Source organism: Mercenaria mercenaria, chromosome 10 (genome assembly GCF_021730395.1).
Source record: "Mercenaria mercenaria strain notata chromosome 10, MADL_Memer_1, whole genome shotgun sequence".
NCBI lineage: Eukaryota > Metazoa > Mollusca > Bivalvia > Venerida > Veneridae > Mercenaria > Mercenaria mercenaria.
This window is the reverse complement of record NC_069370.1, coordinates 27,108,713-27,126,163: the sequence shown is the minus strand read 5'-3', so window position 1 is coordinate 27,126,163 and position 17,451 is coordinate 27,108,713. Positions and strand designations below refer to the sequence as shown.

Genomic DNA, 17,451 nt, shown 5'->3' with positions numbered 1-17,451 from the left:
TACTACCTCTTCTGTTGTTGCAGCAGTTAAATCTATAAGACATTTTTCTACTTCCTGATGCTCTGAACATGTAAAGTCTGCTAAATCGGGAAATAATGTCACTCCAAATGTTTTCGATTTATCAATGAAAGTCACTAAACTTCTGCGCAAGTTCCTTTGACGATGTGTTGGGGGCACAGGCAGCATCTTGACTGTCTCCTGGCGTTTGGTTATCTTGGCCAAACCTTTATGGTCAGTGCCACATGACTTTACCTTATCAAAGAAGTTAAGTCTGGCCTGAATAAGGAATGTATTTATAGTAGCACATGGATGGTTGACTGTTAATGTTACATTTATTCCATTTCGGCTCAAGCTTGCCTTTTTAATGTATAGCCCCATGAAGCTCGTCTGTAAACCACAAACAGCTAGGTCTGTGCCTTCTGGAAATGTATTTAGTACAAGGGACGCTGAGATACCTTGTCTGAAAGAACATACTTCAACAGAGCATTATAAATTTCATAAAAAGAAACCATCTTCCAACCAGTGCTGGTTTTATGGCACAGGCATTGAAATGAATAAATCTAGTATAATAATAATAATAATGCCATAATGGTCTTGTGCCGTATTACCATTATCGTCATAAAGACCTGGATCGATGACCTTGACACCCAGTATTATTCTGCTGCTATCCCTTGTTATAACAACATTTAATGTATGGCCATGGGCATGGGTAGGCCCAATCACATGTTGATGCATGCCACGTGACTGAAGTACACTGGTAAATCTGACATCATCTCTATCGATATCTGATAGAATATCAAGATATTCATGTGTCCCACAATGATGACATCATTATTAACTGTAGCATATCTGCCCAGAAAAGCAGACCATGCATTCTTCCTATAGAAACATACTAGTTTGTAAACCATTTTGTTTCATTGGTGGTGACCTATATATCACTTTCACTTGTGCAGAAAATCCACTGATACTCAAATTACAATTCATGAGTTCAAATTGCTTAAAATCTTTGTCACAAGTAGATGCAATAACAGGAAAAGTATATTCAGATTTATGTATGAGAGCCACAGCTTCTCCAAGGCTGCCACTGCACCATACAACATTTTAAACGAATAACCATTTGGTACAGTTTGAAATGTTTGTAAAAATATCTGAACCTTAATTGTGATTGTTTCAGTCAGTACTTGTAAATTATTCAAATGGTTCCTAAATTGATATCCCATACTGAGTTAACTCTATATTTACCCCCTCTTGTACTTCTGTATTTTAGTTTATAATAATTTGTTTTAGCTCAGTTGTGATGAAAGCTTCAAGTTTATTTGAACCACTCTCGAGTCCGCTTCCTGGAAAAACCAGTACAGGTGTCATATGAGAAGTCATGGTCGTGACCCATGACCCTTGGATTGAGCAGACGACAACTTATCCACTAGACCACCACCCTGTATTTTGTAATATCTAACTGTTTTATTGTACGGAAATGCAGGTAGATGGGCCTAGCATGCCGAAAAACCTCAAAGAATGGACTTTCAAAGTGAAAAATGCAAACTTTGCTGAAAAAAAATAGTGTGTGTGATCTAATTCCCATTGATACGCCCTTGTATTTACTATGATGCTACCACATCTTGAATATAAATATATTGAGTAGGAGATATCTTTACAGTAGAAAGCTATATGTAATTGTTTTTCCAATGTCATATTATATTTACTTTTGTTCTGCATCAATATTTCGCTAAAATGTTAACAACTAAATAGGAACATAACTAATAAGGTGCAATAAACCCAGCTAGAATAGTTACATTGTAATATTTCCATTATTATGTATTACATATTGCATTAATTGGACCCCCTCTAACACCCACCAGACAAACAAAACAAATGATGTCACTGGTGATGTCATCAACATAATTTAGTTCCCTTATTACTTGTTTGTTTATAATACATTTTTGTGCAAAACAGTTGTAAGTGGCAGTTACAACCGTTTTGCACAAAAACAAAACCGCACTTGCAGATACAACCTTTTGGCAAAAAAATAAAATAACACATAAATCTTCAGCATTCAAACCTAATATTTTACAGGATTATGTAGACATGCAAAATAGGTTGAAATATGTAAAAAAGTGATTTTTGTGAAAAATGTCAGTTACAACCGTTTTGCGCTAAGCCCGCGACATGTGCTGCCAGGTGGCGCTCCTTAAAGGAAATGTCAAACGATTTTATTTTTTCTCCAAATGAAAGACAGGAGATGTTAGTATATACAGACATAATATCAGGCTAATTTTTACACTTTGAAATTTTTGTAGGAAACCTGCGAACCACCTTAACTCTGGAAAATGACTCTGTCATTTTCTAAGGGATTTTAAACACATCAGAAAACAATTAGCATCAGACTGGGAATACCATGTGACCAAGTTTAGCCAATTAGATCAACTGACCTTACAAAGTGAAATTTTCAAAATTTGTAACTGGAAGTCTGATGTTAACAAGTTGTGTAGAAATTAGTGAAACTTTATTAAGTGAGGTAATTCAGTTCAAAGTTAATATTGAGGATTCTATAAATTGCTCAAGTAAGTTTGTTTACATAACTGACCAATGAAACAATACATACATTTGTAACTAGAACTGTCACAGGAGTGACTCATACCCCCACCATACGGTCTTGTCACAGAAGAATGGCAACCATAAAGAATCTTAAAATTACTTTGGAGTACTTCATCCTGGGCTTCCACATATAAGTAATACTAGTATAATACTAGTATAGTAATACTAGTAAATATATTAAATCTCTAATATTAGAGATACACTAAAAGTGAATACAAAAAAGTGTCTTACCGACCAATGTTACCACGGAAAAATGTTTTTACTTTTTACATAGGACTTATAATAAAAAAAGTTAGAAAAATACCTAAAATATTGAAAATCTAAAAATAGGATTTCTAAAAATAGACTTATTCCTGGAATTTAAGGGGAAGAAACTCAGTACAAAGGTTAAAAAAGGTTACTTCCCTTTGGCTCTAAGCCAATCAGAATGAGATATAGTGAAAATACATCAAAATTAACCTTAAATTCTAGGTAAAAGGGGACACAATTAAAAAAAAAATAGTGTCAGAGTTATGCACCTTGTGATGTGGGTGATGAGGTGGAACATCTGTTTTAAGTCTGAATCAAATCCATTCAGTAGTAATTGAGATATAGTGAAAATACATCAAAATTAACCTTAAATTCTAAGTAAAAAGGGGCATAATTCATGAAAAATTGGTGTCAGAGTTATGCACCTTGTGTCACATGATGTGGGTGATGAGGTGGAACATCTATTTTAAGTTTGAATCAAATCCATTTTGTAATAATTGAGATATAGTGAAAATACATCAAAATCAACCTTAAATTTAAAGTAAAAGGGGATATAATTCATAAAAAATTTATGTCAGAGTTAAGCACCTTATGTCACATCATCTGGGTGATGAGGTGGAACAACTATTTTAAGTTTGAATCAAATCCATTTAGTAATAACTGAGATATAGTGAAAATACAACAAAATTAACCTTAAATTCTAAGTAAAAGGGGACATAATTCATGAAAACTTGGTGTCAGAGTTATGCACCTTGTGTCACATGATGTGGGCACATGATGTGGGTGATGAGGTGGAACATCTATTATAAGTTTGAATCAAATCCATTTTGTAATAATTGAGATATAGTGAAAATACATCAAAATCAACCTTAAATTTAAAGTAAAAGGGGATATAATTCATAAAAAATTTATGTCAGAGTTAAGCACCTTATGTCACATCATCTGGGTGATGAGGTGGAACAACTATTTTAAGTTTGAATCAAATCCATTTAGTAATAACTGAGATATAGTGAAAATACAACAAAATTAACCTTAAATTCTAAGTAAAAGGGGACATAATTCATGAAAACTTGGTGTCAGAGTTATGCACCTTGTGTCACATGATGTGGGCACATGATGTGGGTGATGAGGTGGAACATCTATTATAAGTTTGAATCAAATCCATTCAGTAGTAGCTGAGATAAAGTGAAAATACATCAAAAGTAACCTTAAATTCTAAGTAAAAAGGGGCATAATTCATAAAAAAATTTGTGTCAGAGTTATGCACCTTATGTCACATGTAGTGGGTGATGAGGTGGAGCATCTGTTTTAAGTTTGAATCAAATCCATTTGGTAATAACTGAGATATAGTGAAAATACAACAAAATTAACCTTAAATTCTAAGTAAAAGGGGACATAATTCATGAAAACTTGGTGTCAAGAGTTATGCACCTTGTGTCACATGATGTGGGTGATAAGATGGAACATGTATTTTAAGTTTGAATCAAATCCATTTGGTAATAACTGAGATAATAGATTTTGGGACGCGACGGGACGGGACGGGACGCGACAAAACTGACTCCTATATACCCCCCTCAAACATGTTTGGTGGGGGTATAATTATGCTAATTAACACATGCATGTATCTTGTTTTATCAGGCATTACATAGCATAAAACAATGAATGCTAAAGTAACCAAAGGCTTCACAAAGATTTTATAAATAATATGCATATTGAAAACAGATAACTTTAGGTACTTTCTTTGAATGACTTCATCACTATTTAAGTGTAGCTAATCTTTGTTCACTGTATATGCTTAAAAATATTCTAATCAGTCACTTTTTACTGGCAAAGATTCATTTTCCTTGTTCATATATATCATATAGTGCTTGAAACTGCAAAAGTGATCACATGCAATAAAATCATATTGCCTGTACTGAACTGTTATTGCTCACTATACATGTACTGCAAAAAAGTCCAATAAATCACATTTATTGCTATTGAATAATACTGTCAGCAGAACTTCCTGGACGACTGCAGAATAACTCCGGAAAACTGCTCACGGATGTCCGTGGAATCACTACGGAAAATTGTCCATGGAAAGTATTCTGGAAATTCCTGGACATTTTTCCGCAGTATTCCATATCCAGCTCCGAAAAGTTTGTACAAATACTCTGGAGTCCCGACTTCCATAGAAAATCACAGACATTCCATGGAAACCTCTGGAATTTTCCCAGCCGGGTAACGGGCCGTAACTCTGGAACCCATGATGGGATCTGGCCAGTTTTTGAAAGGAACCGAGATATTATGCCCATACAAGTTGTGTGCAAGTTTGATACAAGAGGGCCATGATGGCCCTATATTGCTCACCTGAGTACCATTGCTCTTAATGATAAGATCAAGTTTTGACATAGATCACATAAGCATACACATTAAATATCATCAGGATAAATATTTTCTTGTAACAGTCCCTTTTGACCTATGGGTCACATACTAGTCAGGGCCAATCTCCATACCAAGTTTGAGGTTCCTAAGCTCAAATGCTACATTTTTGTACTAGCATTACTATTCCTTACCCTGGAAGACTTAAATAACATTTAAAACCAATCTCATTAGAAGCTGCTAACGTATATTCATTTACATAAAAAATAAAGGGAGGTAATTTGTCATAAATTCAGTCAATACGTATCTTCACTGATTGTCCAAGTCCATCTGATGGCATAAATGAAATTTCAGATCAGTATCTTCATTAGTTACGTAGATATACCCATTTTAATTTGAAATAAAGGGAGGTTATTTGACAAATCAGTCCATAGTTATCTATATAACCTGATTGTCTCAGTCCAACTAATGACAATTATGAAATTTCAAATGAGTCCTATAAGGATTTACTGATATAAATCCATTTAGCTTAAAATCAGGGGAGGTAATCAGATATAAAATAACTCCAGAACCTATGACTGAATCTGACAGATTCATTATGGAATCCAAGATTGTTGTTGAAGATATTTTGCAAGTTTGTATCAAATAAAACCATAAATGAAGTCTCTATATGGCTGCAAAAGCTAAAATAGCAAATTTTGGACCTTTAAGGGGCCGTAACTCTGGAACCTATGATGGGATCTGGCCATTTTTCAAAAAGAATTGAGATATAATGCCAATACAACTTGTGTACAAGTTTGATTAAGGTTGATTGCAAAATGTTCACAAGCCAAAAATTTTGGCCCTTTAAGGGGCCATAACTCTGGAACCCATGAAGGGATCTGGCCAGTTTTTGAAAGGAACTGAGATATTATGCCAATACAAGTTGTGTGCAAGTTTGATTAAAACTGATTGCAAACTGTGGTCTCTATCGTGTTCACAAGAAATTGTGAACGGACGACAGACGGACGGACAAAGGGCGATCACAAAAGCTCATCTTGTCACTACGTGACAGGTGAGCTAAAAAATCAAACACAAAATGTGGTCTCTATCTTGTTCACAAGGAAACTGTGGACAGATGGACGACGGGTGATCACAAAAGCTCACTCTGTCACTACATGACAGGTGAGCAAAAAACAACTTAATCTGAGCATTTCAACACAAATTACTTGTCCAAGGAATACAAGAATAGATCCGAGCTTGATGTTGCACACACAGAAATTTACCAACACAGCCTGGACACGGACAATATCATCAGTGGTTATAATAACAAGAGCTGTCACAGGAGTAGTGATGTTCCGACTGTCGACGATGTTCGATTAATCATCGCCAAAGTTTCAAAGTCGGCGACATCGATTCTGACCAAAAAGAATCGATTCTAGTCGCTGATCCCGCTTTCAGGACTTTTTCAGATACTTCTCGCTGTTTAGCTTAAATACTTTTGCCTTTTTATAATCTTTGGTTTAGTATTTCAAAATATCTGCTCTTAAAAATGGAGAACGCTGTCATGATCATAACAATAAAAACTAGAGTGGTCACAACGTTTTTTCTATTATTTGACCTACTGACCTAATTTTTGTCCGCATGTGACCCAGTTTCAAACCTGACCTAGATATCATCAAGATGAACATTCTGACCAAATTTCATGCAGATCCCATGAAAAATATGGCCTCTACAAAGGTAACAGGGTTTTTCTATTATTTGACTTACTGACCTAGTTTTTGACTGCACGTGACCCAGTTTCAAATTTGACCTACATATCATGAAGATGAACATTCTGATCAATTTTCATGCAGATCCAATGAAAAATACGGCCTCTACAGAGGTCACAAGGTTTTTCTATTATTTGACCTACTGACCTAGTTTTGGACCGGACGTGACCCAGTTTCGAACTTGACCTAGATATCATCAAGATGAACATTCTGACCAATTTTCATGCAGATCCCATGAAAAATATGACCTCCAAAGAGGTCACAAGGATTTTCTATTATTTGACCTACTGACCTAGTTTTAGATGGCACGTGACCCAGTTTCGAACTTGACCTAGATATCATCAAGATGAACATTCTGACCAATTTTTATGAAGATCCCATGAAAAATATGGCCTCTAGGGAGGTCACAAGAATTTTCTATTTTTAGACGTACTGACCTAGTTTTGGACCGCAGTTGACCCAATTCGAACTTGAGCTAGAAATCATCAAGATGAACATTCTGACCAATATTTATGCAGATCCCATGAAAAATATGGCCTCTACAGAGGTCACAAGGTTTTTCTATTATTTGACCTACTGACCTACTTTTGGATCGGACGTGACCCAGTTTCGAACCTGACCTACATATCATCAAGATGAACATTCTGACCAATTTTCATGCAGATCCCGTGAAAAATATGACCTCTAGAGAGGTCACAAGGATTTTCTATTATTTGACCCACTGACCTAGTTTTTGACCGCAGTTGACCCGGTTTCTAACTTGACCTAGATATCATCAAGATGAACATTCTGATCAATTTTCATACAGATCCAATGAAAAATACGGCCTCTACAGAGGTCACAAGGTTTTTCTATTATTTGACCTCCTGACCTAGTTTTGGACCGGACGTGACCCAGTTTCGAACTTGACCTAGATTTCATCAAGATGAACATTCTGACCAATTTTCATACAGATCCCATGAAAAATATGACCACCAGAGAGGTCACAAGGATTTTCTATTATTTGACCTACTGACCTAGTTTTTGATGGTACGTAACCCAGTTTCGAACTTGACCTAGGTATCATCAAGATGTACATTCTGACCACTTTTTATGAAGATCCATTGAAAAATATGGCCTCTAGGGAGGTCACAAGGATTTTCTATTTTTAGACCTACTGACCTAGCTTTGGACTGCACATGACCCAGTTTCGAACTTGACCTAGATATCATCAAGACGAACATTCTGACCAATATTCATAAAGATCCCATGAAAAATGTGACCTCTAGAGTGGTCACAAGCAAAAGTTTACGCACGCACACACGCACGGACGGACTGACGGACGGACGACGGACGCTGCGTGATCACAAAAGCTCACCTTGTCACCTTGTGACAGGTGAGCTAAAAATTGTGTTGCCCTGGCAGTAAAAAATCAGACGCCTTGAAATATTTTGGGTTCTGCATGAAGCCTGAATGCCGGGTGTTGGCTCCTTTTAAGGAAAACTTTGATATTACTAGAGCTGTTTGCAAAATATGCTTTAAAGCGTACATTAACAAAAGTACCCCACCCACTTTTTTTCTAACTGGAAATAATTTCAGATTTTATTTGGCAAGTTTTTATTATTCCTTCAATACAAAATAGTGGATTTACTTAAAAAAAGATGATAAACTAATTCCAGACCTGACAGCAATGTCCCAAGTATATATTCTATGTCAAATTTGGCAGTGCATCTAGCATGACTTTAATCCCAGGCCTTGAGTCATAGAGAAAAGATGAATTCTAGTTACTTTTGCATTTGGTCCAATAGTTCCTCCCAGATCGCAGTTTGGACTTATTTGTTGGAACCTTTGAACAGCTTGTCAAGCTATCGGTTGGTTAACTTTTAAGGCTATATGTCAACATTTTAGAAGAATTTGAAATCTTTGAGTTAAGGACTGCTTTTATAGAGAAATAAAAAAATCCCATCAAGACAAATATTTTGAATCAAGATCTAACCAGCAGATAGGTTAACAGCCGGTTAAAGATTCGAACAGCTGGGCCATAATTGCCCAACAGTTGCTAAAGGCTGTACAGTACAGCAGCTGTGTCATAGAATACTTCATAAAAAGTAATAAAGTAGTCACACAATAATCTGAAAGTCTTGAGAAAGGTTTGCTGTTACTACCATATTGCCACATTACAAGTCTTTATTGATCTTTCGGTTCCGATTCTTTCGATTAATCGAATCAGAGATCAGAATCGGATCCTTTAATCGATTCTGCTTCAGCTGTCCGATTTTCATCACTAGTAATAACTGAGATAGAGTGAAGTGGATCAAAATTTTAACCTGAAATTCTAAGTAGAAGGGGGACATAATTCAGGAAATATTGGTACCAGAGTTATGGACCTTGAATCATATGATAAGGTGGAACAACTATTTTAAGTTTGAATCAAATCCATTTAGTAACTAGAGCTATCACTAAAGGTGATGAATGTACCCCCCGCATGCACTGACACAGTACATTGCAATTTGACGCACACAAGATTGCATAATTATGTGGACTGTATGTATATAGACTGTATGTATACAGAATAGTAACAAAAAACAAAGTCCCATAACTATGCAGAATAATTATCTAAAAGAACGTAACATGCACCATGCAAAACTAGGGTTGGTACTGATCACTTGTGTGAAGTTTCATTAAATTGTGTGCAAGGGGATGAGGAGAGATGGTGCACACAAGATTGCATATGCAGACTGTATGTACATAGTATGTTAACAAGAAACAAAGTCCCATAACTCTGCAATTTTTGTTGTTGAAAGAACCTAACATGCCCCATGCACAACTAGTGTTGTTACTGATCACTTGTGTGAAGTTTCATTAAATTGTGTCAAGGGGATGAGAGGATGAGGAGAGATGGTGCGCACAAGATTGTGTCTATGTATATAGTATAGTAACAAAAAACAAAGTCCCGTAACTCTGCAATTTTTTTTTCTGAAAGAACCTAACATGCCCCAGGCACAACTACTGTTGTTACTGATCACTTGTGTGAAGTTTCATTTAATTGTGTCAAGGGGATGAGGAGAGATGCTGCGCACAAGATTGTGTCTACGGACAGACAGACAACCTGAAACCAGTATACCCCTCCTTACAACTTTGTTGTCGGGCAACTAGGGTTGGTACTGATCACTTGTGTGAAGTTTCATTAAATTGTGTGCAAAGGTTCGGAAGATTAGGTGCCCACAAGATTACATATGCAGACTGTATGTACATAGTATGTTAACAAGAAACAAAGTACCATGACTCTGCAATTTTTGTTGTTGAAAGAACCTAACATGCCCCATGCACAACTACTGTTGTTACTGATCACTTGTGTGAAGTTTCATTAAATTGTGTCAAAGGGATGAGGAGAGATGGTGCGCACAAGATTGCATATGCAGACTGTATGTACACAGTATGTTAACAAGAAACAAAGTCCCATAACTCTGCAATTTTTGTTGTTGAAAGAACCTAACATGCCCCATGCACAACTACTGTTGTTACTGATCACTTGTGTGAAGTTTCATTAAATTGTGTCAAGGGGATGAGGAGAGATGGTGCACACAAGATTGTGTCTATGTCTATAGTATAGTAACAAAAAACAAAGTCGCGTAACTCTGCAAAAAAAAATTTCTGAAAGAACCTAACATGTCCCATGCACAACTACTGTTGTTACTGATCACTTGTGTGAAGCTTCATCAAATTGTGTGCAAGGGGATGAGGAGAGATGGTGCACACAAGATTGTGTCTATGTATATAGTATAGTAACAAAAAACAAAGTCCCGTAACTCTGCAAAAAAAATTTCTGAAAGAACCTTACATGTCCCATGCACAACTTCTGTTGTTACTGATCACTTGTGTGAAGTTTCATTAAATTGTGTCAAGGGGATGAGGAGAGATGGTGCACACAAGATTGTGTCTTTATGTATATAGTATAGTAACAAAAAACAAAGTCCCATAACTCTGCAAATTTTTTTTCTGAAAGAACCTAACATGTCCCATGCACAACTACTGTTGTTACTGATCACTTGTGTGAAGTTTCATTAAATTGTGTCAAGGGGATGAGAAGAGATGGTGCGCACAAGATTGTGTCTATGTATATAGTATAGTAACAAAAAACAAAGTCCCGTAACTCTGCAATTTTTATTCTCAAAGAACCTAACATGCCCCATGCACAACTACTATTGTTACTGATCACATGTGTGAAGTTTCATTAAATTGTGTCAAGGGGATGAGGAGAGATGGTGCGCACAAGATTGTGTCTACGGACAGACAACCTGAAACCAGTATACCCCCCCTTACAACTTTGTTGTCGGGCAACTAGGGTTGGTACTGATCACTTGTGTGAAGTTTTATTAAATTGTGTGCAAAGGTTCAGAAGATTAGGTGCCCACAAGATTGCATATGCAGACTGTATGTACATAGTATGTTAACAAGAAACAAAGTACCATGACTCTGCAATTTTTGTTGTTGAAAGAACCTAACATGCCCCATGCACAACTACTGTTGTTACTGATCACTTGTCTGAAGTTTCATTAAATTGTGTCAAGGGGATGAGAAGAGATGGTGCACACAAGATTGTGTCTATGTATATAGTATAGTAACAAAAAACAAAGTCCCTTAACTCTGCAAAAAAAATTTCTGAAAGAACCTTACATGTCCCATGCACAACTACTGTTGTTACTGATCACTTGTGTGAAGTTTCATTAAATTGTGTCAAGGGGATGAGGAGAGATGGTGCACACAAGATTGTGTCAATGTATATAGTATAGTAACAAAAAACAAAGTCCCGTAACTCTGCAAAAAAATTTCTGAAAGAACCTTACATGTCCCATGCACAACTACTGTTGTTACTGATCACTTGTGTGAAGTTTCATTAAATTGTGTCAAGGGGATGAGGAGAGATGGTGCACACAAGATTGTGTCTATGTATATAGTATAGTAACAAAAAACAAAGTCCCGTAACTCTGCAATTTTTTTTTCTGAAAGAACCTAACATGTCCCATGCACAACTAGTGTTGTTACTGATCACTTGTGTGAAGTTTCATTAAATTGTGTCAAGGGGATGAGAAGAGATGGTGCGCGCAAGATTGTGTCTATGTATATAGTATAGTAACAAAAAACAAAGTCCCGTAACTCTGCAATTTTTTTCTCTCAAAGAACCTAACATGCCCCATGCACAACTACTATTGTTACTGATCACATGTGTGAAGTTTCATTAAATTGTGTCAAGGGGATAAGGAGAGATGGTGCACACAAGATTGTGTCTACGGACAGACGGACAACCTGAAACCAGTATAACCTCCCCCCCCCCCCCCGCCCCCCCACCTTTACAACTTTGTTGTCGGGGGGTACAATAACTGAGATAGAGTGGAAGTGCATCAAAACTTTAACTTGAAATTCTAGGTAAAAAGGGGAGATAATTCTTGAAATATTGGTGCAAGAGTTATGGCCCTTGTGTCATATGATGTGAGTAATGATGATGAATAACTATTTTAAGTTTGAATCAAATCCATTTAGTAATAACTGATATAAGAGTGAAAGTGCATGAAAACTTTAACCTGAAATTCTAAGTAAAAGGTGGGCATAATTCATGAAATATTGGTACCATAGTTATGGACCTTGTGTCATATGATGTGGGTGGTAAGGTGGAACAACTATTTTAAATTTGAAAAAAATCCATTTAGTAATAACTGAAGTAGAGGTGAAAGTGCATCAAAACTTTAACCTGAAATTTTAAGTAAAAAGGGGGGATAATTCATGAAATATTGGTGTGAGAGTTATAGCCCTTGTGCCATAAGATGTGGGTGATGATGAGGAATAACTTTGTTTGAAACAAATCAATCAAGTAATTACAGAGATAAAGTGAAAATGCATCAAAACTTTAACCAAAGTGCGCATGCGGAAGGACGCCGACGCCAATGCCTTCGCCGGGTCGAGTAGGACAGCTCTCCATACTTCGTATAGTCCAGCAAAAAATACTCACTCTAAAAGTCAACTGCCAAGGTGGCCGAGAGAGCTAAGGTGCTAGTTCAGGAAACTTTGTGTCCAGGCCGTGGGTTTGCTCCCTGCTGAGGAAAATCTCTGTTTTTTCTTCTTTTTTTCTTGAATGATTTTTTATTCTTGAGATTATATCGTTAAATGAATAAGGAAATAATTAAAAATTAAAAAAAAAAGATTTCTACAGCTGGGAGCGAACCCGCAGCCTGACAAAAACCGCGGCAGTTGACTTTTAGAGCAAGTTTTTTTATTATAACCACTGATGATATCATAATATTGGATCGAGCACCAAATGTTTTACTCTGTCCGATAAGTCAAACCCTTATGCGGCATATTGTTATCATGATGCAAAATGGTAAATAGCCATTGAACAGTAATTATATCTTAAATACCATTAGTTTTTGTAAAAACACAACAAATTCACAATAAACTTCTGTTTACTGGTGTTTACTACATCATCAATATTGGGTACGCACTTTTCATTTGCATCAATTAAAGTTCACATCACAGAGGCAATCGGTACTTGATGGAAATCGGCTCGATGAAAATATAAAACAAGAGGACCATGATGGTCCTGAATCTCTCACCTGTCCCCACATGACCCAGTTTTGAACTGAGTATGACGTCGTTTTTTCTATTATTTTATCAATTTTCATGAAGATCCATTGAAAAATATGGCCTCTAGAGAGTTCACAAGGTTTTCTATTATTTGACCTAATGACCTAGTTTTTGAAGGCACGTGAACCAGTTTTGAACCTGACCTAGGTATCATCAAGGTGAACATTCTCACCAATTCTCATGAAGATCTCATGAAAAGTATGGCCTCTAGAGAGGTCACAAGGTTTTTTCTATTTTTAGACCTACTGACCTAGTTTTTGACTGCACGTGACCCAGTTTCGAACTTGACCTAGATACATCAAGATGAACATTCAGACCAACCTTCATACTGATCCCATGAAAAATATGGCCTCTAGAGAGGTCACAAGGTTTCTCTATTTTTAGACCTACTGACCTAGTTTTTGACTGCATGTGACCCAGTTTCATACTTGACCTAGATATCATCAAGGTAACCATTCTCACCAATTTTCATGAAAATCCATTGAAAAATATGGCCTATAGGGAGGTCACAAGGATTTTCTATTTTTGGACCACACGTGACCCAGTTTCAAACCTGACCTAGATATCATCAATGTGAACATTCTGACCAATTTTCATGAAGATCTCATGAAAAGTATGGCCTCTAGAGAGGTCACAAGGTTTTTCTATTTTTAGACCTACTGACCTAGTTTTTGATGGCATGTGACCCAGTTTCAAAACTGACCTAGATATCATCAAGATGAACATTCTGACCAACTTCCATACAGATCCCATGAAAAATATGGCCTCTAGAGAGGTGACAAGGATTCTCTATTTTTAGACTTACTGACCTAGTTTTGGACAGCGCGTGACCCAGTTTCTAACCTGACCTATATATCATCAAGGTGAACATTCTCACCAATTTTCATGAAGATCCATTGAACAAGAGGGCCAAGATGGCCCTAGGTCGCTCACCTGAGAAACACACCATAACAGTGTAAACATGTTTGACCTAATGATTTCATCGAAAAAAATATTCTGACCAATTATTAAAATTGGAACAAAAAATCTTGAGTATAAATAAGTATTTCCTTTGATCTGACCTAGTGACCTAGTTTTTGACCCCAGACTACCCATATTCGAACTTGATCTACATTTTATCAAGCCAACCATTCTGACCAAATTCTATGAAATCCAGTGTAAAATGCAGTCCCTACTGCATACACACGGTTTTTCCTTGATTTGACTTAGTGACTTAGTTTGTAAACCAAGATGACCCATATTCGAACTTGACCTAGATTTCATCAAGGCTATCATTCTGACAAAATTTCATGAAAATCAGTTGAAAAATACAGCCTCTATCGCATACACAAGATTTTTCTTTGATTTAACCTAGTGACCTACTTTTTGACCCAGATGGTCCATAATTGAACTTGACCTATATTTCATCAATGCAATCGTTCTGACCAAATGTCATGAAGATCAATTGAAAAATACAGCCTCTATCGCATACACAAGGTTTTCTTTGATTTGACCTAGTGACCTAGTTTTTGACTCGAGATGACCCATTTTCGAACTCGGCCTAGATTTCATCAATGCAATCATTCTGACCAATATTCATGAAGATCAATTGAAAAATACAGCCTCTATCACATACACAAGGTTTTTCTTTGATTTGACCTAGTGACCTAGTTTTTGACCCCAGATGACCCATTTTCGAACTCGGCCTGGATTTCATCAAGGTAATCATTCTGACCAAATTTCATGAAGATCAGTTGAAAAATACAGCCTCTATCGCATACACAAGCTAAATGTTGACAGACAGACGACAGATGCCGGACATCGAGCGATCAGAAAAACTCACCTGAGCATTGCTCAGGTGAGCTAATAAAAATATGGCCTCTAGGGAGGTCACAAGGATTTTCTATTTTTAGACCTACTGACCTAGTTTTTGACTGCACATGACCCAGTTTCAAACTTGACCTACATATCATCAATGTGACCATTCTGACCAATTTTCATGAAGATCCATTGAAAAATATGGCCTCTAGAGAGGTCACAAGGTTTTCGACCCAAGATGACCCATATTCTAACTTGATCTAGATTTCATAAAGGCAATCATTCTGACTAAATTTTATGAATATCGTGTGTAAAATGCAGCCCCTATTGTGTACACAAGGTTTTTCTTTAATTTGACCGGGTGACCTAGTTTTTGACCCTAGGTAATCCATATTCATTCTCCACCAAGATTTCATCCAGACAAACATTCTGATCAAATTTCATGAAGATCTGGTGTAAAATGCAGCCCCTATTGCATACAAAAGGTTTTTCTTTGATTTGACCTAGTGACCTAGTTTTTGAACCCAGATGACCCATTTTCAAACTCGGCTTAGATTTCATCAAGGTAATCATTCTGACCATAATTCATGAAGATCAATTGAAAAATACAACATCTATCGCATACACAAGGTTTTTCTTTGATTTGGCCTAGTTTTTTACCCCAGATGACCCATTTTCGAACTTGGCCTAGATTTCATCAAGGTAATCATTCTGACAAAATTTCATGAAGATCAGTTGAAAAATACAGCCTCTATCGCATACACAAGCTAAATGTTGACAGACAGACGACAGATGCCGGACATCGAGCGATCAGAAAAACTCACCTGAGCATTGCTCAGGTGAGCTAATAAAAATATGGCCTCTAGGGAGGTCACAAGGATTTTCTATTTTTAGACCTACTGACCTAGTTTTTGACTGCACATGACCCAGTTTCAAACTTGACCTACATATCATCAATGTGACCATTCTGACCAATTTTCATGAAGATCCATTGAAAAATATGGCCTCTAGAGAGGTCACAAGGTTTCTCTATTTTTAGACCTACTGAACTAGTTTTTGACTGCACGTGACCCAGTTTCAAACTTGACCTAGTTATCATCAAGATAACCATTCTGACCAACTTTCATAAAGATCCCCTGAAAAATGTGATCTCTAGAGTGGTCACAAGCAAAAGTTTACGCACGCACGGACGACGGACACTGCACGATCACAAAAGCTCACCTTGTCACTTTGTGACAGGTGAGCTAAAAACACAAGTCTGTATGAAACTACTAGAATTTTTAGATAGGAGATAGTAAACCTATTGTTGCGCAGTTGAACAGGACTTCTAAAACCATCATGTAGACACAAACAGATGTTAATTTTATGCACTAAAAATCTCTGATTTTGAGAAATAATGGAACTTTAAAGAAATGCTGTACAAAGAAGTGGGTTTTTAGCAGGCTTTTGAAAGCAGCTAGCGTGTGAGCTTCCCTGATCTTGACGGGGAGTTTCAAAGCTTTGGAGCAGTGAACAAAAAGCTGCCATTGCCGTACAATATGGCTTTAGTTTTTGGCATAACCAGTGACAGCGTGTCTTGCGATCTTAGGTTTCCTACCGGTTTATACACTTCTATCATATCCCTTATATAGGCAGGGGGCTGATGGTGTAAAGCCTTAAAGGTGTGGGTCAGAACCTTGTACTGCACCCTGTATTTCAATGGCAACAAATCTATGAAGAATTATAAACTACCTCTTTAGATCTAAGCCTAGCATCATAGTATGGTCTGGCTTTCTCAACACAGGATCCAAGTTTCTTGGCAAGGGCATCAAGTTTGTATGTAGAATCTGTCAATGCTTGCCTGAACGATGCCCTTGCATCCTGAAAGGTATAATTCGAATTTCATTATCATTGTTACTTCTGGTACAGATGTCATATATAATATAAGAGGGCCAAGATGGCCCTAGGTCGCTCACCTGAGAAACATGTTTTACCTAGTGATTTCATGGAAACAAATACGCTGACCAGTTTTCATTAAGATTGGACCAAAAATAGTCTTTTAAGTGTAAACAAGTATTTTCTTCAACTTGACCTTGTGACC

At 36.8% G+C, this 17,451-nt stretch overlaps 1 protein-coding gene across 3 annotated transcripts in view; it reads right to left on the bottom strand.

Moving 5' to 3' along the window:
* The window catches only part of LOC123559584 (SH3 domain-binding protein 5-like), a 218,352-nt gene that overhangs the window by 121,844 nt on the left and 79,057 nt on the right, over positions 1-17,451 (bottom strand). For all 3 annotated transcript variants that reach the window (XM_053552560.1, XM_053552562.1, XM_053552561.1), the window contains one exon: positions 17,103-17,231. In XM_053552560.1, coding sequence (XP_053408535.1) covers positions 17,103-17,231 — 129 coding nt within the window. The remainder of the gene's footprint in view (positions 1-17,102; positions 17,232-17,451) is intronic.